At 46.3% G+C, this 22,981-nt stretch overlaps 1 protein-coding gene across 1 annotated transcript in view; it reads right to left on the bottom strand.

Annotated features, from left to right (window-relative positions):
- LOC126088454 (discoidin domain-containing receptor 2-like) overlaps positions 1–22,981 on the bottom strand; it is a 764,950-nt gene that overhangs the window by 71,231 nt on the left and 670,738 nt on the right. Inside the window, exons 9-10 of the mRNA XM_049906599.1 lie at positions 18,537–18,747; positions 15,440–15,828 (exon numbers count right to left, since the gene is read on the bottom strand). Of these exons, the coding sequence (XP_049762556.1) occupies positions 15,440–15,828; positions 18,537–18,747 (600 nt within the window). The remainder of the gene's footprint in view (positions 1–15,439; positions 15,829–18,536; positions 18,748–22,981) is intronic.

Raw genomic sequence — 22,981 nt, 5'->3', positions numbered from 1 at the left:
GTCGGGTATGAAAGTGTCACGCGAAGACGGGACGATGCTTTGCACGGTAGAGTGAGACATGTGCAAATATGTTTCACCCGCTCACGAAGAGTTCATTTGTCCTCATTTCGTCTATGAATTGTGAAAAATTTCTGCAGAATGGTATGGATTCTATGTGCTATATAATGTGGAAAAATATGGAAAGTAATAAAAGCACATAACCACAACTACTTCATTCACAATACGAATACTGTTTAGTGTACTGTATGCTCAAAAATGTTAACAAGAATTTACTTTATGAACATTATGAATACACAACACATTGGAAATAATATTTTAATCAAGTTAACCTTTGAATCCAGACTTCACACGAACATCACAACGAACAATGATGTCGGGGTAATACACTTCTGTAGTAAATATCAAGGCAAATTTTGTACATAGTTCACAAGCCTGTATGAGAAGTATTTTCATACCATCGCCGTTTGTAACTGAAGCTGCTATGGTACGTCTAAGCTACTCCGCAGTTTTTCTAAGAAGGGGAACTGAAAGCAAGAGATGCAATTGCGGTTAAGCTCGGCAGCATCGTACTCGATCCCATTCACAGGCATCAATGACGCAGTCAAATGGTACGCTGATTAACCAGTGGTAATGATGAGGATGTAGATGAACAGGAAGGGTCATAACACTGACACAAAAATGGAGAAACACCAAATTCGAATGGAAAGAAATATTTTGCCCAACCAAGATTAACACAAAATAATGTTGTCTTAATATCTGGAGAAAACGGTGTACTAATACAATTAAGTGTCTCAAAAATGTCGTCATTCCGAAATAAGTTACAAAATAAATACTTTCTGATACTCTGCTTCAAAACTGCTAAGGAACAGAGACATAATCACAATCAATGGTGGACGACATGAAACTCATTACATACGTAATAGAGGTTGAGTGGTATATTTGTACCAAAATTGGTACAGATTTTACCGCTTGGGGAAGCAAGATAACAGAGACAAGTAACATTAATGTTTGACGCAAGTCAGACTCCCAACAAGAGGGTCGATATCAGACTCTAATCCCTCCTCGGTGAGTAATGCGGATTTTGCACCTTTATTCATGGTGGCTACCAAACTGTTGAGGAGGCGTTGGAGGATATTGTCCCACTCCTTTCTGAAGTCCGTTTTCAATTCTTATTCTATTCGGGGAGTGGTTGTTCGTTGAGAAACACGTCTACCAAGAGCATCACAGGCATGTTCCACAGGGTTTAGGAGCTGGGAGCACGCAGACCATTCCATACGTTTAATATCTTCACTCTTCAGTACGTCTATCATCTCAGAGGTCCTGTGTGGGCGGACATTGTCGTCTGTAAACGGAAAGTCGAGCTCCACTGCATTTCTAAACAGATGGACATGATGCAGAATAATCTTCCTGCACTACCACTGTGCTGCATCGGTAGTTCGCGCAAAGATATGCAGTGGTGTTCGGCCACTGTGAGTAACTCCTGCCCACACCATAATGTCTAGACCGTACCGATGACCTTCATAAACATTCTGTGGTGTGTAACGAGTTCCCTTCTCTCTCCACGCTAACTGATAGCTAGAAACACTTGGCCACGGTGATACGGTATTCGTCGCGGAATGTCACTCTGGATCATAGTGGCTGACACCACAAAACATTCTTCTTGTACCAACGAACTTTTTCTTGGTGATGGCGTCGATGAATTGGGATGAATGAAGCAGGCTTCCGATCCTACAAAACAGCCTGATTTAATCGCTGCAAAATGGTTCTGTCAGAGACACGTGTACCGGTAACTGTTGCAAGGTCTGCAGCGATCTGCCTAGGTGTGTGACGTCTTTTCGTTTCGCCATTGGGAATACCTATTGATCCTCTTCCGGTATGGTGGTGCATCTGCAATCACTCCCATATTCAGCGGAATATTTTAATCGTGAGATGATACTTTTCAACACGCGCATTTCAATGGCCACAATAGTAATACTTCGACCACCTTCGATCCGTACAACTGTTCGTCCATGAACGTAAGCACTGAAATGATGTCTTGCCCACACGATAATGTAATACGTACAATGTCGCACTAAGCAATTCCACCACAACCTTCGTCAAACACCATACTACATGAACTATAGAATGCATGCAAAGCGATTGTGCAGAGGCTAAGTTGTAGTTAACTCGTCCCGCCCTCTACATTTCCTTACACTATCATTGGTCAGGTGTTGCTTAGCAATTGTCAGTTTTGCCTAGCAACTGCCTGTTGGTTCTTAGCAGGTGTCCGCTGTTCCTTAACAATTTTCAAGTAATGTATGTAGAAACGTGTTTCAGGGTTCAGCGAGAAAATGACTTTTTAGGTTGCAGCGTATAGAAATTGTGTCTCTCATGCACGGTACTAGATGTCCTTAACTGACGACAGCCTTTTATTGTAATATCAGTGTTCGGGATGGTAAGTAGCATTTCTTCAAGAATACATACTATAATAACCAACTAGTGAACACTATTATTTACTTTTTTCACCGGATATAGATAGAAACACAATGAAGTGTAACTACTGGTAATTGAGACCCGCCATTCCAAAGTTGTGTATAGGCTGCGAGGCTTTATGTACAAAAAAAGCAATTTCATCTTTAAACTAGAATGTAGCAGGACGAAAGGACTCGCTTAGAGAGCTACCGAATACCAGTCGCTTGTTTTACAGGAACACAGTAGGCAGCGAGAGCAGCAGCTGTGGCCTCAGCAGTCACGGCGCAACTATTGGCAGGTGGGTTTGATTGACGCTGTAAGGCGAGCAGCAACGCAATCACTGCAAGTAGCCACAGGTGGCTTTGATCGGCGCTGCAGCAAGAGCTGTTACGCCGAGCCGCCGCTCATATTCGACTTCGAAACTCCGGAAGTGCTTGGCTAACTTTCCATTACACATGAAACTAAAGTTACCTTCCTATTTCGTCCAGGAATATAGTTTTAAAATAACGTTGAGTTATATGGTTCTTTGTGAGTTTTTACTAATGTTATTAAGTCATGTAGTTTACTCATCTTTTCAGTTATTCACATAATGATTGTTACACCAAACATCACGAACAGCCTTGTGACGAGGAGCCCGCACATGGAACACGACGCCACTGGTTTGATGCGGTCCGCCACGAATTCCTCTCCCGTGACAACCTCTTCATCTCAGAGTAACACTCGCAACCTACTTCCTCAATTATTTGCTGTATGTATTCCAATCTGTCTTCCCTTGCAGTTTTTGCTCTCTACTCCTCCCTTTAGTACCATGGAAGTCATTCCCTAAAGTTTTAACTGGTGTTCTATCATCCTGTACCTTCTCGTTGTCAGTGTTTTCCACATATTCCTCTCCTCGCCGACACTGTGCAAAACCACCTCATTCCTCACCTTATCAGTCCACTTACTTTTAAAAATTCGCCTGTAGCACTCCATCTCACATGCTTTGATTCTCTCCTGTTGCGGTTTTCCCAGTGTCCATGTTTCACTACGAAACGATTGTATGGTTCAAACGTACACTGTCAGAAATATTTTCCTCAAATTAAGAACTATGTTTGTACTAGTAGACCTCTTGGCCAGGAATGCACTTTTTGCCAGCGCTAGTCCGCTTCTGGTGTCGTCCTTGGTCCGTCCGTCATCGCTAGAATTTACTGCCTAGGTAGCAGAATTGCTCAACTTCACCTACTTCGTAGCCATTAATCCTGATGTTAAGTTTCTCACCGTTCTCATTTGTGCCACTTCTCATTACTTTCGTTTTTTCTTCGATTTATTCTCTATCCATATTCTGTACTTACTAGACCATTTCAGTCAGCAGATCATTTAATTTTTCTTCACTTTCACTCCGGATAGCAATGTCATTAGCGAATCGTATCATTGATGTCCTTTCACCTTCAATTGTAATTTCACACTTGAACGTTTCTTTTATTTCCGTCATTTCTTCTACGACGTACAGATTGAAGAGGCTGGTGAAAAACTACATCCCTGTCTTACACCCTTTTTAATCCGAGCACTTCGTTCTTTGTCATCCACTCGTGTTATTCCGTCTTAGCTATTGTTCGTATTGTGTGTTACCCTCCTTTCCCTATAGCTTATACCTATTTTTCTCAGAATTTCGAACACCTTGCATCATTTTACATTGTCGAACTTTTTTCCAGATCGACCAATCCTGTGAATATGTCTTGATTTTTCTTTAGTCTTGCTTCCATTATCAGCCGCAACGTCAGAATTGCCTCGAGGGTGGCTTTACCATTCCTAAAGCCAAACTGATCGTCATCTAACACGTCCACATCCACTCTGCACTTGTGGTCTAGGGTTAGCGTCTTCAATTAGTGATGAAAACGTCCACGACTCCAGGTTCTAAACCCGCCAACGCTTCAATTATGGTTAATAAACTATTTTGGCGGCCAAATACACTCCTGGAAATGGAAAAAAGAACACATTGACACCGGTGTGTCAGACCCACCATACTTGCTCCGGACACCGTGAGAGAGCTGTACAAGCAATGATCACACGCACGGCACAGCGGACACACCAGGAACCGCGGTGTTGGCCGTCGAATGGCACTAGCTGCGCAGCATTTGTGCACCGCCGCCGTCAGTGTCAGCCAGTTTGCCGTGGCATACGGAGCTCCATCGCAGTCTTTAACACTGGTAGCATGCCGCGACAGCGTGGACGCGAACCGTATGTGCAGTTGACGGACTTTGAGCGAGGGCGTATAGTGGGCACGCGGGAGGCCGGGTGGACGTACCGCCGAATTGCTCAACACGTGGGGCGTGAGGTCTCCGCAGTACATCGATGTTGTCGCCAGTGGTCGGCGGAAGGTGCACGTGCCCGTCGACCTGGGACCGGACCGCAGCGACGCACGGATGCACGCCAAGACCGTAGGATCCTACGCAGTGCCGTAGGGGACCGCACCGCCACTTCCCAGCAAATTAGGGACACTGTTGCTCCTGGGGTATCGGCGAGGACCATTCGCAACCGTCTCCATGAAGCTGGGCTACGGTCCCGCACACCGTTAGGCCGTCTTCCGCTCACGCCCCAACATCGTGCAGCCCGCCTCCAGTGGTGTCGCGACAGGCGTGAATGGAGGGACGAATGGAGACGTGTCGTCTTCAGCGATGAGAGTCGCTTCTGCCTTGGTGCCAATGATGGTCGTATGCGTGTTTGGCGCCGTGCAGGTGAGCGCCACAATCAGGACTGCATACGACCGAGGCACACAGGGCCAACACCGGCATCATGGTGTGGGGAGCGATCTCCTACACTGGCCGTACACCACTGGTGATCGTTGAGGGGACACTGAATAGTGCACGGTACATCCAAACCGTCATCGAACCCAACGTTCTACCATTCCTAGACCGGCAAGGGAACTTGCTGTTCAACAGGACAATGCACGTCCGCATGTATCCCGTGCCACCCAACGTACTCTAGACGGTGTAAGTCAACTAGCCTGGCCAGCAAGATCTCCGGATCTGTCCCCCATTGAGCATGTTTGGGACTGGATGAAGCGTCGTCTCACGCGGTCTGCACGTCCAGCACGAACGCTGGTCCAACTGAGGCGCCAGGTGGAAATGGCATGGCAAGCCGTTCCACAGGACTACATCCAGCATCTCTACGATCGTCTCCATGGGAGAATAGCAGCCTGCATTGCTGCGAAAGGTGGATATACACTGTACTAGTGCCGACATTGTGCATGCTCTGTTGCCTGTGTCTATGTGCCTGTGGTTCTGTCAGTGTGATCATGTGATGTATCTGACACCAGGAATGTGTCAATAAAGTTTCCCCTTCCTGGGACAATGAATTCACGGTGTTCTTATTTCAATTTCCAGGAGTGTATTTCCGGGATAAGAAGTCACCCTCGTTCTGCCAAGGGCTTTGTCAAAGAGGGTGCAGGTGGGGACAGAATTTCAGTCCATTCTCTGGTCCTTGGAGTGGGAAACTGCCCCTAAAGGTGGAAGAATCAGCAAATATCAACGGCATCTGCAAGCAAAAGGCAACGGGAACCACTGCATTAATAATACATAACGTGTACCCACAGGGCATGTGGACTGTAAATGAAAAATGTTCATGATGAACTCTCCATTGGCAAAAGATTCCGAAATAGTCCCCCTTTCAGATCTCCGGGAGAGGAGTGCCAAAGGGGAGGTACCCACAAGAAAAACATTGAATAACCAACAAAAGGACAACGTTCTGTATGTCGACGCATGGAATGTAAGTAGTTTGAACGTGGTAGGGAAGGCAGAAAATCTGAAAATGGAAATGGAGAGGCTCAATTTAGATATAATAGGGGTCAGTGCAGTTAAATGGAAAGAAGTCGAAGATTTGTGGTCAGATGAGTATAGGGTAATATCAACAGCAGCAAAAAATGATGTAACTGGAGTAGGATTCGTTATGAACAGGAAGGTAGAACAGGGAGTATGTTACTGTGAACAGTTCAGTGACAAGGTTGTTTTTATCAGAATAGACTGCAAATCAACACCGGCAACGATAGTCGAGGTATACATGCCGAAGTCACAAGCTGAAGATGAAGAGGTAAAGTGTATGAGGATACTGAAAGGGTAATATAGTATGTTAAGGGATCTAACAATCATGGGGGTCTGACATGCGGTTGTAAGGGAATGAGTAGAATAAAAGGTTACAATACATTATTGGCTTGGGACAAGGAATGCGAGAGGAGAAAGACTGATTCAGTTCTGTATTAATTTCAGCTAGTAATAGTGAATACTCTGTTCAAGAACCACAGGCGAAGGAGGTATACTTGGAAAAGACCGAGTGATACGGGAAGATTTCAGCTGGATTACATTATGATCAAACAGAGATTCAGATACTAGATTGTAAGGCGTACCCTGGAACAGATATAGACTAAAATCACGATTTAGGTGTGATGAAGAGTAGGCTGAAATTTAAGAGATTATTCAGGAAGAATCAATACGCAAAGAAGTGGAATACGGAAGTATTAAAGATTGGCGAGATACGCCTGAAGTTCTCTAAGGCTATAGGTACAGCAATAGCGAATATCCCGGTAGGCAGTACAACTGAAAGGGAATGGACATCTCTACAAAAAGGCAATCACGGACGTTAGAAATAAAAACGTAGATACAAGGAAGGTAACAGCGAAGAAACCACTGATAACAAAATAAATTCTTCAGTTGATTGATGAAGGAAGTAAGTACAAGAATATTCAGGGCGATTCAGGAGTACTGAAATACAAGTCGCTGGGGAGTGAAATAAGTAGGAAGTGCAGGGAAGCTATGACGAATTGGCTGCATGAAAAATGTGAAGAAATCGGGAAAGAAATGTTTGTTGGAAGAACTGACTCAGCATTTAGGAAAGTCAAAGTAACCTTCGGTGAAATTAAATGCAAGCGTGGAACATTAAGAGTTCCACGGGAATTCCACTGTTAAATGCAGAGGAGGTAGTGGATCGATGGAAAGAGTACATTAAAGGACTGTATGAAGAGGAAGATTTGTCTGACATGATAGAAGAAGAATAGATTTAGAAGAGATGTGGGATCCAGTATCAGAATCAGAATTTAAGAGATCTTTGGAGGACTTAAGATCAAATAAGGCACTAGGGAGAGACGAAGTTCCATCAGAATTTCTAAAATAATAGGTGGAAGGGGCAACAAAACGACTATTCACCTAGGTCTGTAGAATGTATGACTCTGGCAACATTCCATCTGCCTTTCGGAGAAATATCATCCACACAATTCCAATGACTGCAAGAGCTGATAACTGCAAGTATTATCACACAATTAGGTTAACAGCTCATGCATCCAAGTTGCTGACAAGAATAACATACAAGAGGCTGTAGTGCGTGTTTTGACGGCTCGAAGTGGTTAGCAGACCCGGCTGACGTCCGGATGGAGGTTTTTTTTCCTCCAAGGCCTCGGAAGGCGCATTGCTGAAGTGTGAAAATGACGCAATGACGGCTATGATAGTTACACTGAAAGATGAATGTTATGTCTTCAATGAATTTACATTAAAGACCCTAAAACCAAATTCACGAAAATCAAGTACACGAAAAAAGCTGCGGTGGTGAGATGTGCTTTGAGGCAACTTCAAACATAATTCTAAGGTAAATATTAAGAAATCAGAAATTGGTTTTAATATGACATATTAAATAAATTCAATAAAAAAATACCCTAGAAAGTCAAGTGCAGATGTAGCATCAAAAATGTAATTGTATACTAGAAGACTTTTTCGATAGATTTTGACGTGGTGACTAAAGCATTGTAGATCGTAATCTCTTTAACAGTTCAATTAATCATAGATAAATGAAGTGTCTCTATGCAAAATACCTGAGGCACCAGAGTGATTCCTTATGAATATAAGACGGCATTGATTCATTCGCTGTACAAAAAAATTATGCCTTCTTATATACTGGCGACTAATGTCATTCTATCAGTAGAGAATGAGGAACCCTCCACTATAGTTCAGACCAGGCTAGCCGATCAACTAGATCTTCGTACTGTTGGACACGGAGGGGGATTTGGAAATGTAGTTCACCGTGTAGCTCCATAAGGAAATTTAAATAACTTTTAAATAGAAGGACGAACAGTCACCACTTCCACTCACCTGTATTTCAGGGAAGGTAATTAGAGAACGGCAACTTTTCAGGGATGTGGACAAGGAGTGGAGAAGGAGGAATTGAGGGTTTAGTGGACTAAGTCCTTGCCTCTTTGAGTAACGGTTCAAAATATGACCTAAGATATGACGTTATAGTCACCAGGCTAGTCCGCAGTCTGACAACTTGTTCATTATTATTTATTATTAACTGACAAACTATAGACCTGTTACGTGATGTTTTAAAACAGGTCGTACATACTGCACTTTCCTTTTTTAATTTTTTTGTAGATTTCTTTTCTTTTGTATTTATCTACAACATTTTACAGAGAATAATACTTTTTAAAGCAACAGTAATTTATGGTTAAAATAAAAATAAAATTTTGTTGTTTTAGAAAGAATATAAAAAGATGGTAGGACAGAGGTGAGAATGGTTAATTCCATCGCCGACTGTCACTGGCAGTGAATAACTCGAAATGGTTTGTTCGAGCTGTTGACCGCCAGTCACAACAAAAAAGTTTGGTTAGTAGTAGAGAAATAGTATTGCTAACCGTATGTATTAACTTTAGGTGCTCATCCGTGTACAACATTTGGTGCTTTCTCTGCTTTCACTGACAATAGGTGTGTTGTTGCCCACCCTCTGGAGATTACGTCGCATATACGCATGTCTGTTATGTCGTGTCCCCAGGTACTGATCACGTGTTGTTTGTGAAATACTGTTTGTTTGTCAACACGCTTAATCACATTAGTGTTCGTCTCTTACTGCTGTGTATATATCTGTGTATGTATCTGTGTAGTCTATTGTTCGCGTATTTCCCTCGGAAAAAGGCAGTGTTTTCTAGGGAACCTTCTTCCTCGCATGTGCATGTAGGTTTCTGTCTCAGACTCACGCGGCTTAAGTGCGTGGGATAAGGTCCGCGTCCGGTTAAGAAATGTACCATACCGCGGCTGGGATCGGTATGTTTCATTCTCAACGACTCCCTTACGACCGGGAGAAAGTCGTGCAGTCTACGTTCCTTATCACCTACATCACACTCACCTTACCACACATCTAGACGCCATGTTTTAAGGTAACGTGTCGTCTGTATCGGTACAACAGTTAGTGTGTGTGTACATTATCTAGTCCCCCAGCTTTATCCTGTACCTTGCAGCTCTGTATTTGATCCTGATATATATGGGGCGCCGGCCGAAGAGGCCGAGCGGTTCTAGGCGCTACAGTCTGGAACCGCGCGACCGCTACGGTCGCAGGTTCGAATCCTGCCTCGGGCATGGATGTGTGTGATGTCCTTAGGTTCTAATTTCTAGGGGACTGATGACCTCAGAAGTTAAGTCTCATAGTGCACAGAGCCATTTGAACCATTTTTGTATATGGGGCATATTCCGAGCACCACATACAGTGCACCCACTGAGTTGGTGCCGAATGTTCCAGAGAGGCCGAAGCTAGGACACTTCCCTACCTTCATCTGACTGACGCTTTGTTGTTGACCAGGTTCAGTCTGTGTGCCCAAGTGCTAGATGCGAAGCTGAGTATTGCTTCGAAGAGCGCACAGTAGCATGTCCGTATGACTGGCATAGGTAGTCTGTACTGTTTTGAAGTTAGCCTCACCAGTTTATGTAGTATTTTTGCGGCTTTGTCTGTTGTTAGCATTATATATTTGTGGAAATTCAATTTCTCGTCTATGTGTACCCCAAAATGGCACGTAACATGGGCTTGTTTGATGTTTGAGCCCAGAATTTTAGCTGAAGGGTTCTTTTGGAGTGATCCTTTCAGTAATATGTATGTTGCTTTGTTTTCGGCTATCCTGAATTTATTGTTGTGACACCACAGTGTAATTGATTGTAGTATTCCACTGGCTTTCTTTCTAGCTGGGATTTGTTGTTTGCATTGACAACAACTAGTAGGTTATCTGTGTAGGAGACAATTCGGTCTGACCTGTCATCCCCAACTGGAAGTTGTAGGAGGGGTTCGACTGTTACGTCCCAGAAGATGGGGTTGCAGATCGACCCTTGAGGACAGCGCTTGGTAGTTCTTTTAATTACTTTCTGGCTGTCCATCTGACAGTCGACTACTCTGTCTTTACGGCAGTTGCGGTACCTCGAGATGACTTAACCTTTGAAACATTGCGGGTCACCTGAGTTTATAAATTGTCCCCGCAATGTCAATCATTATTGCCATGTTGTACTTCTGAGTTGTAGTATAAACAATTGTAGGGCATGGTTGATGACATCGTCTATTGATTTGCCGGCTCTTATGTTACGTCACTGGTGAAACTAAATACGTAGTATCGCGGCCTCCATTTCATTTGAAAGGATAATTTGAAAAACGAGACTCCGTACACTGCTACGGTAATTCATCCCAGAATCAGAACTTTTTGGTATAATAGCTAGCAGGTGGAGTGGTGTTTGTAATTTGTTTTTCAATTTGCCTATAACACTGTGCGCCCCGCTTCCAGGCGGGAAGAGTTCAGAGACAAGTAAATGAGATTTTTACGAACGGAGATCGATGCTGGTGAGCGGCCCTGGAGGAGTGCGTTTACTGGTAATCCCAGAGCCATTATACAGTGGCTTGGCGTGCCAGGCGGCTGCAGCGGACGGACGCATCACGGCAGATCGCGTGCGGCGGCGCCGGCGCCCGAGGAACAGTCGAGTCGCCGATTGAGCCATCTGCCGCGGTCGCCGCTCAGCGGCTGTCAGACACCGCCCACCGCCTGGCCGCATTGTTACGTCATACAGCCGCCAGTACTCCACAAGTCATTCGCGACAACATACTTAATCCCAAATCCAGAGCACGGCAAATTATAAACAATGGAAAATTCGGAAGCAGTTACATTTACACGGTCCGGTCACGTTAATGTCACCACCGCCTATGTTCGACGTCAACGTGCAATAACCACTCACAGCACTTGATGTGGAGGGTATATAATGCGTGTCAGTGGGGCGCGGAAAACACTGCAGTCATCATCGCAATTAGGGAAAAAAAAAGAATTATCTGATATCCAAAACGGCGGGATCATCAGCTTTCGGGTCAAGAGTGGGAGCCTTGCAGAAACTGCTAAGTTTGTAAACTGTTCTCGTGCTGCCGTGGTTAAAGCATATCGTGCATGGCAAAGTGATGCCATCCAATATCAGCGCCGCCAAAACTGTGGTGCTCAATGGGTGATATAACGACAGCTGCAGAGACGTGTACGGGCGAACAGACGCGCAAATATTGAACAACTGACTGTCCACACGAATAAACAGTGTCCCCTCAACGAATGTCCGGCTAGAATTTGCACGCCATTGCCGCACTTGGACGTCCACTGAGTAGCGACTGCCGGCTTTTTCAGTCAAATCCCGTTTTGTTGTCAGTCGGACGGAAAGAAAACACCAGGAACAATCGTCGGAAGGTTAGAGGCCACAGGACTGATTGTTATGGACTGGGAATGATTTGGCGTCATCCCCTGGACGCTTTCGTCATTCTAGAGGGCAAAAAGCATCAACGCAAGTATTTACCTATTCTTGGAGATCACATCCACCTCTACATGCTGTTTGTTTCCTCTCGGCCGATGGCAACTGCTAGCAGGACAGTGCGGCTTGGGACACAGCTCGCGTGAACGTGGTCGGCTTGAAAAGCACGGGATAAGATTACCGTACTCCTCTGCCACCAAATACAGCACATTTAAACGCAACCAAGAATTCTCGATCGGGGTGTTCGTGTCATGGATTCTCAGTCGAGAAACCTACGTTACATGGCCACGGCTTTGGAGTCGGCGTGCCTCCACATGCCTGTCGATACCTTCCAGAACTCGCTGACTCTCTTCCTGCACGTGTCGCGGTGGTACGCGCCGCAAATGGTTGTTATTCAGGTGTTTGACAGATGGACCCATAAATGTGACATAACAGTCTACATAGAGCGCTTTATGTTTTACAGCTGAATAACAGAAGAACATAGTAGCATAGTTCTCCTTCGTCTTCTTCGCCTACTTCGGTTACTTCTTGACGGGTCATGGATCTTACGTCACTTACTGACTTCGAACTGGCGAAGATAAACTTCCCACCTTGTTTATGGTGAACATAAATGGGCATTTACACTGATACCGATTGGCGGAAACTGCATTGGCACGGAAGACTGATTATAAAGGAGACAGTGCGTTGCCAGGCAACTTAGCGGATCCTAGAATACATCGCCAACCCCCCCTCCCCTCCCAGTATGATGCACTGCGGGATGTTGCGACGGGAGATCGAGGTGCACAATTGTGGTCAACAGTTGCGGCAGACGCACAGCGATAGTAACATCAGAGAAGAAGTCCAGCCGTGAGACGAGACACGCCAACCAAGGAATTAGAATTGCGCTCTTCAGCGGCAACATCTATGTTCTCTACCAACAGATTAGTTGTCCGTGAGAAGGAGGAAACTGACAAACAATGGAAGAGGTAGATTCCACAACATCACCCTCCGCAGTGCCCAAGGAAATGCCAGGCTGTACCTACGGACCAGGGTGCGATGGATTGCATTTTGAATCGTAGCAGAGAAAAAGCCGGTCTCATTACTGTTTAACTTATAATTTGTTTCAATTAGTCGGGCGCAGTAGAAGCTATAGTTCTGTATGGTAAGTAGGTGCAGTATAATACTATAAGTAGTTACAGTGATGTGACATAGTATCATCTTAGCTTTAATAGTGTATTTTCTGTTATTAATTAGATGAAAAGGAAAAAAAGAGAAAATTCCTCCTGTCAGAAATAATTTTAGCAGAAATTAACACATCCTGTGCTTAAATTGTAGGTAACAAGCCACTGCTGTTGTTATTGTTGTTTTTTCCGTCTTCATTGTGTTATATGTTTGGGCGATTTGAAGGAGTTCTGCGGTTCACTGTTGGGAGGCACTAACAGGTGCCTAGTCTTTTGTCTTTTTTGAGTCCTGACTGGTTTAGTGCGGCCTCTCATGTATGCCTCCGCTGCGCTAACTTCTTCGTTTCAAAGAAGCACTTGCACTCTGCGTCCTCAATTATTTGCTGCATGAATTCCAATCTATGTCTCCCCCCCTCCACCCACCCACTTTAGTGTTTAATCCTCTACTGTTCCCTCTAGTACCAAGGATGTTATTTATTCCGTGATGCTTTAACGCATGCCCTGTCATCCTGGCCTTCTTCTTGTCAGTGGTTTCCATGTATTCTAATCTCCTCCAGAGTACTTCCTGCTTCCTTGCCTCGGAAGTCGAGCTGATTTTCAACATTCTAGTGTAGCACCTCTCTTTAGAAACTTCGATTCTTTTCTGTTCCCTACCAAAAAATGCTGTGCTAGGAAACGTACATTCTCAGAAATCGTTTCCTCAAATTAAGGCCAGCAACTTTGACGTTTACTTTCTCGATACTCTCATTTCTGCTATTTCTCATTGCTTTGTCTTTTTTACGGTCTACTCTCAACCAGTATTATGTACTGATGAGGATGTTCATTCTGTTCAGCAGATCCTGTAACTCTATTCTACTTCCCCAGAGGACAGCAACGTCATCATCGAATCTTACCATTGATATCCTTGTCGACATGACTAAGGGCCTCACAATGATACATATGCAGCTTAGTCGAAACAACCGTGTTAATATGTGGTAAGATCCACATATTGCCAAGATTGTTTCGAATACACTGCAAAAATTTCATAGGGAAGCCCTTAATGTTCATACAGCCATGATCTTTTGCCATGCGATTCACATACTTTTGAAGCCCTGAAGGAAGGCTTTCGTTACCGTCGATGTGCCTGGGACGAAGAAATCCATGCCTGGGTACAATCATGGTTCCGTAGGAAACCGCAAACATTTTTCCATGAAAGCATTGACCATACTGTCTAACAGTCGAGTAAATATATTAACAGTTATGGTGATTACATTTGAAATATTAAGCAGTTTACTTTCCACATCTATGTCGTTTTGACTGCTGCTACATTAACCTGCTTCAACAATTACACTTTTGATATAATGAGTAAGACAGCAGGAGGAGTCCAGAGTGTCTGAAGAACAATAGAAAGATAATTAAACAAAAAGACAACTAGAGAAACGCAACTCAAATTCTACAAAGCACTAGCCGTCCCATTGCTCGTACTTTACAGATCAGAGGCTTGGATGCCAAACAAGGAAGACATAAATCGAATAGCGATGTCAGAAACGAAATTCCTAACGTCAGTTAAAGGATGTAAACTAAAAGGTAAAGAAACGAAGATATTAGACATGAGATTAAAATATTTGTAACATTCCACATGTAAAGAGAAATGGAAGAAACACCTAAGCAGGCTGCCACAAGGAAGATATCACAAAAAGCTTTGTAATATGTGCCCAACGCGGTACATGAACCCCAAGAGGCAAGGGGCGTAAGTAGGCCCAGGAAAAGGTAGAGCTTAGAATCTGAAGCCAGAACAGAGTCCTCGAACCTAATCCATGATGATAATTGTGTTGATGATACAACCCCTCCCTGGCAGATGAAAATAAGTTGTGAGACTTTGCATATTTCATATGTTGCTTAAAATGTTATTGTAACCATGTAAACGCAAGTTCACATTAATGTCTCCATGTCACTCATTTCTTTCTTTGGAAAGAACTGAATAATATGATGATGCACACAAGGAGAACATATACCACATCCAACACTTTTAGCGCATCAAAGTACGACCGCTGATTCTTCACATCTCAGGAGACTGCAAAAGGAAATGAAGTAATATATCTTTTCATTATTCCCTTGTTTCCCCAAACGCCTCCGATATTTCAACAAGCAACAGCAGACTACATCGATCGTCCCTCAGCAGCTTATGGCTACTGTATTACTGCCAAGGACACACTAAGCAATATGGCTGACACAACGGCTTAAGGGAGTACTTATTGTAGCGGTGGACATGCCAGAAAGCAGTGGTGCTGGTCTGCTACCCACCTTGATGCCTCCCGCCTTGTCTCCGGGAGAAAAGGCAGCCACGGTTGAGCCGTGCGGGGGCGGCAGCGGGGAGGCGTTGGCGGCGGCGGCCTTGAGGCGGCGGTGGCGCAGCACGATGAGCAGGATGGAGGCGGCCAGCAGCACGATCACGGTGGACAGCGAGCTGATGACGGGTCCGATGTAGCCGGGGGACGCCACCTCCGGCTGCGGCTGCGGCTGCGGTTGGCCGGCGGAGGCGGGGGGCGGCTGGGGCGGCCGCGGGGGCGGCGAAGGCTGGCCTGGCGCCGGGGGCGGGGCCGGCGGCGGCGGCGCGGGCTGCTGCACCTCGTCCCTCTGCGGCGGGTCCTCCGACGGCGCCTCCACTAGCGACGAGTTGCCTACTACCACGGCTGTAGGCGACAGCAAAGCACACAGTGGTGTAACCACATACTGGGCGTATCACACTTAACAGGGAATACAGTGCTACAAGACCAGATAGCAAGTCGAATTGTATCACTATCTAGAGCACCACGAGACAAACACCACACACAAAAAGTAAAAAGGGATTACAGAAACATACAGCGAACAACACCTCAAGAAACTGAGTACTGCAATTGAAGAACTAGAAGCTGCTCTCAGTGATGTTAAAACGGGTAACGCGCCTGGTTATGATGGAATGCACCCTGAATTCCTGACTCGATATGGGAAGGAAACGAAGAAATGGCTGACCAAGTTTTACTCGATCAGGCTGCCTTCCAAAAGCTTTTAAAATTACTAAAATAATTGCTGTGCTGAAACCAAACAAACCATCAGATAAAGCCGAAAAGTTATCGCCCTATGGCTCTTCTCAGCTGCTACTACAAACTTCTTGAACGGCTACTCCTCAACAGGCTCGGCCCACGTATCCTAGAAGTCATACCACCAGAGCAGGGAGGTTTCAGACCCAATAGGAGCTGCACAGACCAGGTTCTAAGTCTAACGACATATATTGAAGCAGGTTTTCAAAAACAAAAAAAGACTTCAGTAGCTTTCATAGACCTAACAGCTGCCTATGACACTGCACGCAAGGAAGAACTTCTACACAAACTGGTAAAAGTAATCCCCTGCCGTATGACAATGAGACTTATCAACAACATCCTTTCGGATAGATATTTCCAGGTGATACAGGGTAATGACATAAGCAAACAGAGGAAACTCACAAATGGACTGCCTCAAGGATCAGTTTTAGCACCAATGCTCTTTAATCTTTACATCTCTGACCTGCCTGAAACCATCTCAAGGAAGTTCAGCTATGCTGATGATATGGCCCTAGCTATCCAGAGCAAGCAGTTTGAAGACACAGAAAACATCCTCACAACTGACCTAAGCAAAATGCATGAGTATTTCATCAAATAGAGGCTAATACCAAATCGCACCAAGGCTGAAGTCAGCTGTTTTCATTTGAACAAAAGAATGGCTGGATATGAGCTGAAGGTTCATATGAATCACAGTCAACTGCGATATCAGCCACATCCAAAGTACCTGGGGGTCACTCTAGATAGGACATTGTCCTTCAAAAGACACCTGGAAAATGTATCCAATAAAATAAGCTCACGGAACAGCCACATTCACAGGCTGGAGGACTCGAACTTTCGACGGGAGCAAAACAGTTGATTTTTTTTTCTGGGTACTGGCTGGGTTGCCGATTCCACTTAAGAGTTATCAGTGCATGTTTTGGGAGTGCAGCTGGGTGCCGTTCAGTTTCGCACACAATGTTTAATGTATCGTGTTACACTACGGCGTATTACACTACTGGCCATTGAAATTGCTACACCAAGATGCAATGCAGATGATAAACGGGTATTCATTGGACAAATTCATTATACTAGAACTGACACGTGATTACATTTTCACGCACTTTGGGTGCATAGATCCTGAGAAATCAGTACCCAGAACAACCATCTCTGGCTGTAAAAACGGCCTTGATACGCCTGGGCATTGAGTCAAACAGAGCTTGGATGGCGTGTACAGGTACAGCTGCCCATGCATCTTCAATACGATACCACAGTTCATCAAGAGTAGTCACTGGCGTATTGTGACGAGCCAGTTGCTCGGCCACCATTGACCAGACGTTTTCAGTTGGTGACAGATCTGGAGAATGTGCTGGCCTGGGCAGCAGTAGAACATTTTCTGTATCCAGAAAGCCCCTTTACAGGACCCGCAGCATGCGGTCGTGCATTATCCTTCTGAAATGCAGGGTTTCGTAGGGTTCTAATGAAGGGTATATCCACGGGTCGTAACACATCTGAAATGTAACGTGCACTGTTCAAAGTGCCGTCAATGCGAACAAGAGGTGACCGAGACGTGTAACCAATGGCACCCCATACCATCACGCCGGGTGATACGCGAGTATGGCGTTGACAAATACACGTTTCCAATGTGCGTTCACCGCGAAGTCGCCAAACACTGATGCGACCATCATGATGCTGTAAACAGAACCAGGATTCATCCGAAAAAATTACGTTTTGCCATTCGTGCACCCAGGTTCGTCGTTGAGGACACCATCGCAGGCGCTCCTGTCTGTGATGCAGCGTCAAGGGTAACCGCAGCCATTGTCTCCGAGCTGGTAGTCCATGCTGCTGCAAACGTCGTCGAATTCTTCGTGCCGCTGGTTGTTGTCTTGCAAACGTCCCCATAAGTTGACTCAGGGATCTAGACGTGGCTGCACGATCCGTTACAGCCATGCGGATAAGATGCCTGTCATCTCGACTGCTAGTGATACAAGGCCGTTGGGATCCAGCACGGAGTTCCGTATCACCCTCCTGAACCCACCGATTCCATATTCCGCTAACAGTCATTGGATCTCGACCAAAGCGAGCAGCAATGTCGCGATACCATAAACCGCAATCGCGATAGGCTACAATCCGACTTTTATCAAAGTCGGAAACGTGATGGTACGCATTTCTCCTCCTTAGACGAGGCATCACTACAACGATTCACCAGGCAACGCCGGTCAACTGCTGTTTGTGTATGAGAAATGGGTTGGAAACTTTTTAATGGCCAGTACTGTATAAGGGCCAGAGGTAGAGGAAGGTCCTATTATGTTATAAGAGAGGTAATTATTCATAAATTAACTCACCCGAATCGAAAGAGATCTCGCTAAGGAGAATCCACGAGGCGGCAAAGTAGAGTTGCAGTCGCAGGAAGCGACCGACGCGATGGTGCAGCTTGACCGTGACGTCACGCGGGTGCTCCATGAGCAGGTCAGCCACGTACGAGAAGGCCACCGGCTCCGTGGACACATGCTGTTGTTCGGACACGCTCACGAACGCCTTCGCGTGCGAGAATACCTGAAAAGATCGCAAACATGAAGTTTTATAATCCACGAACCAACAGGAAACATACTATTCTCATTTCATTTCTAATGTTCTCGTACACATCTACATCCCTAGTTTGTAAGCCACGGCACGGTGTACGGTCGAGGGTATTTCTTCGCTCCTTATTTCATTCACGGATAGTACGCCGAAAGGCTGACAGTCGGTCCTTTTCCGTACAGTCCCGAATTTCTCAAATTTTATCGTCGTGGTCATTGTTAAAATATTTTTGGTTTCTGAAAACCTACCCTCGTGCTAAACTGAAGTAGGTCACAAAATAGATGCAATACACTATTATCTTTTCAAAATTCAAACTTGTGGTAAGTTCCTATGGGACCAAACTGCTGAGCTTACATATTACTTAATCTAACTTAAACTAACTTACGCTAAGGACAACACACATACCCAAGCCCGAAGGAGGCTCGAACTTCCGACAGGAGGAGCCACGAGAAACGTGGCAAAGTGCCTCTGACCGCTCGGCTACCACGCACGGTTATTATTATTATTTTTTCCCTTATTTTTCGTAGCGCAATACTAAAGCTATGAATGTGTACAATATAACTTAACAGTACCTGTACAGAAAAAAAAGAATTAATTAAGATGAATGTGGAAAGAAAGTGACCTATACAAGACAAACCAAAAATAGTGTATTAACTTGCTTCCGTCGTTATAAAATTTAACGTTGCAGTAAGCCGTGTGTCAATGTCAGGCCCTGCTGAGGCGTGTGACGGGAGATGGCAAGGCGCTAGGAGCTCGGTAGCATGTACCTGGCCTTATGCCAAAATGTAGCGGTTCGCATGCATGCTCCATGTTTGGCGCCAAAATGAAGCGAGTTGGGGATCAATGACCGCTAGAGAGAGGAGGAAGAGCCGGTTCTTCTAGTAGGCAGGAACGCCATAGCTCTTCCAACTCGGCTTTATGGGTTCGATGGAGTAGCTAGGTCAGAGGTCAGGACGGCTGTGGTGAAAAAGATCGCATGATGACTCTTTACCACTCCAAGCAGCAATAGGAGTCACATGTACTCGTTTTTCTCTGGTGGTGCAGCACAGCATCGGTCCTCGGCGTCCATGTCCAACGGGCAAGGTCAGGTATCGATCTCACGATCCACAATGGCGAGAGGAAGGATCATAAAGTTGACGGTACCCGCTACTCTAGTAGCGTGTCCCGTCCAGATGAGGCGACTGACAGGGGTTGGCGGGCGCTCGCAACTCAGTGACTAGGAGGGCATCGGTTGGACCCTTGGCAGCGGCAGCCTGCAGCAGGAAGAACACTGGTGGGTTCGCGATGACAGACAACACACAGCGGACGCCGATTCAAAGCCCGGCTTTCTCGGCATGTTCAGCCTGTCCGGGCGGGCAGCTTTTATACACGTGTGGACAGGTCTTTTCCCAGTTGAAGTCACATACGCGGCCCCCGGAAACCCATCAAAATGGCTTGAAAAGACAGTTATTGCACCGGCTGCGAAATTGTAGTTGCAGAACTGCTGGTATGGCTTAATTTATCAGCCAGAGGATGTTGGCGAGTTTTCGGATTGAGGCATCAACCTCCTGGCAATGAATCCCGTGACGGGAACCTGTCATAGGCGCGCCGGTACCAGAGTTTCTCTTTGTGACTGTGCTGCGGCTTTGCTAGCAAAAAATGGCTCTGAGCACTATGGGACTTAACTGCTGTGGTCATCAGTCCCCTAGAACTTAGAACTACTTAAACCTAACTAACCTAAGGACATCACACACATCCATGCCCGAGGCAGGATTCGAACCTGTGACCGTAGCAGTAGAGCGGTTCCAGACTGTAGCGCCTAGAACCGCACGGCCACTCAGGCCGGCCCTTGCTAGCAGCTGTCTCACATTAGGGACAGTCTGCGTTGCATCAGCTCCACTGACTGAGGTCTACGTGGCTGGAGAGTGTCGCCTGGCGTCGGTAGATCCCAATGGCTCGTGTCTGGAAAGCCCTCAGTTTGTACCTAGGACCAGGAGGAGATGGCGAAACCTCTGCCACACGTCACGTGGAAATAGCAGTGCAGCAAAAGCGGCGAGATGACGAAAGTCGTCTGGCAACAGTTGGTGGTTAGTAAGCCCACTGCAGTGATGACACTTCCAACGAGAGAGCGTCGATGATCCCCATGACGGACATCGACACATGGTGGAGACTGCTCTGTAGCCTGGCCAAACCGATGACCTGCTCTAATGGCCCTCTCTCTTTCGCTCTCTCACTCTCTCTCTCCTTTTCAGTCACCAGTCTTCAGACTGGTTTGATGTGGTCCGCCATGAATTCCTCCCCGGCACTAACATTTTCATTCGTGAAAAGCCTTTTCACCCAACGTCCTCAACTACACTCCTGGAAATTGAAATAAGAACACCGTGAATTCATTGTCCCAGGAAGGGGAAACTTTATTGACACATTCCTGGGGTCAGATACATCACATGATCACACTGACAGAACCACAGGCACATAGACACAGGCAACACAGCATGCACAATGTCGGCACTAGTACAGTGTATATCCACCTTTCGCAGCAATGCAGGCTGCTATTCTCCCATGGAGACGATCGTAGAGATGCTGGATGTAGTCCTGTGGAACGGCTTGCCATGCCATTTCCACCTGGCGCCTCAGTTGGACCAGCGTTCGTGCTGGACGTGCAGACCGCGTGAGACGACGCTTCATCCAGTCCCAAACATGCTCAATGGGGGACAGATCCGGAGATCTTGCTGGCCAGGGTAGTTGACTTACACCTTCTAGAGCACGTTGGGTGGCACGGGATAAATGCGGACGTGCATTGTCCTGTTGGAACAGCAAGTTCCCTTGCCGGTCTAGGAATGGTAGAACGATGGGTTCGATGACGGTTTGGATGTACCGTGCACTATTCAGTGTCCCCTCGACGATCACCAGTGGTGTACGGCCAGTGTAGGAGATCGCTCCCTACACCATGATGCCGGGTGTTGGCCCTGTGTGCCTCGGTCGTATGCAGTCCTGATTGTGGCGCTCACCTGCACGGCGCCAAACACGCATACGACCATCATTGGCACCAAGGCAGAAGCGACTCTCATCGCTGAAGACGACACGTCTCCATTCGTCCCTCCATTCACGCCTGTCGCGACACCACTGGAGGCGGGCTGCACGATGTTGGGGCGTGAGCGGAAGACGGCCTAACGGTGTGCGGGACCGTAGCCCAGCTTCATGGAGACGGTTGCGAATGGTCCTCGCCGATACCCCAGGAGCAACAGTGTCCCTAATTTGCTGGGAAGTGGCGGTGCGGTCCCCTACGGCATTGCGTAGGATCCTACGGTCTTGGCGTGCATCCGTGCGTCGCTGCGGTCCGGTCCCAGGTCGACGGGCACGTGTACCTTCCGCCGACCACTGGCGACAACATGGATGTACTGTGGAGACCTCACGCCCCACGTGTTGAGCAATTCGGCGGTACGTCCACCCGGCCTCCCGCATGCCCACTATACGCCCTCGCTCAAAGTCCGTCAACTGCACATACGGTTCACGTCCACGCTGTCGAGGCATGCTACCAGTGTTAAAGACTGCGATGGAGCTCCGTATGCCACGGCAAACTGGCTGACACTGACGGCGGCGGTGCACAAATGCTGCGCAGCTAGCGCCATTCGACGGCCAACACCGCGGTTCCTGGTGTGTCCGCTGTGCCGTGCGTGTGATCATTGCTTGTACAGCCCTCTCGCAGTGTCCGGAGCAAGTATGGTGGGTCTGACACACCGGTGTCAATGTGTTCTTTTTTCCATTTCCAGGAGTGTATTTGCTGTATCTATTCCAACGTTAGCCTTCCTACATCTTTTGCCCTCTACAGCTCCCTCTAGTAACATGGAAGCTAATCACTGATGTCCTACAAACCAGTCCCTTCCTTTTGTCGGTGTTTACCATATGCACTGTCCTTCGCACAATCCGCGGAGAACCTCATCATTCCTTATCTGATCAGTCCAACTGATTTTCGACTTTCCTCTGTAGCGTCACATCTCACACACATCAATACTCTTCTGTTCCAGTTTTCATTCTGAAATTCAGAATCTGTTACATGATGATCAGTTTGGCTTCAGGAAAGTTAAAGGCAGTCTACAGTGGAGTGTGCGCCGATACGTAACTTCCTGTGAGATTAAAGCTGTGTACCGGCCTCAGACTCCAACCAGGGACCGTTGCCCTTCGCAGGCAAGTGCTCTGCCGATTGAGCTACCAAAGAACGGCTTACAAGCCA

This window comes from Schistocerca cancellata, chromosome 1 (assembly GCF_023864275.1).
Source record: "Schistocerca cancellata isolate TAMUIC-IGC-003103 chromosome 1, iqSchCanc2.1, whole genome shotgun sequence".
NCBI classification, from domain to species: domain Eukaryota; kingdom Metazoa; phylum Arthropoda; class Insecta; order Orthoptera; family Acrididae; genus Schistocerca; species Schistocerca cancellata.
This window is presented reverse-complemented; position numbering and strand designations above follow the sequence as displayed.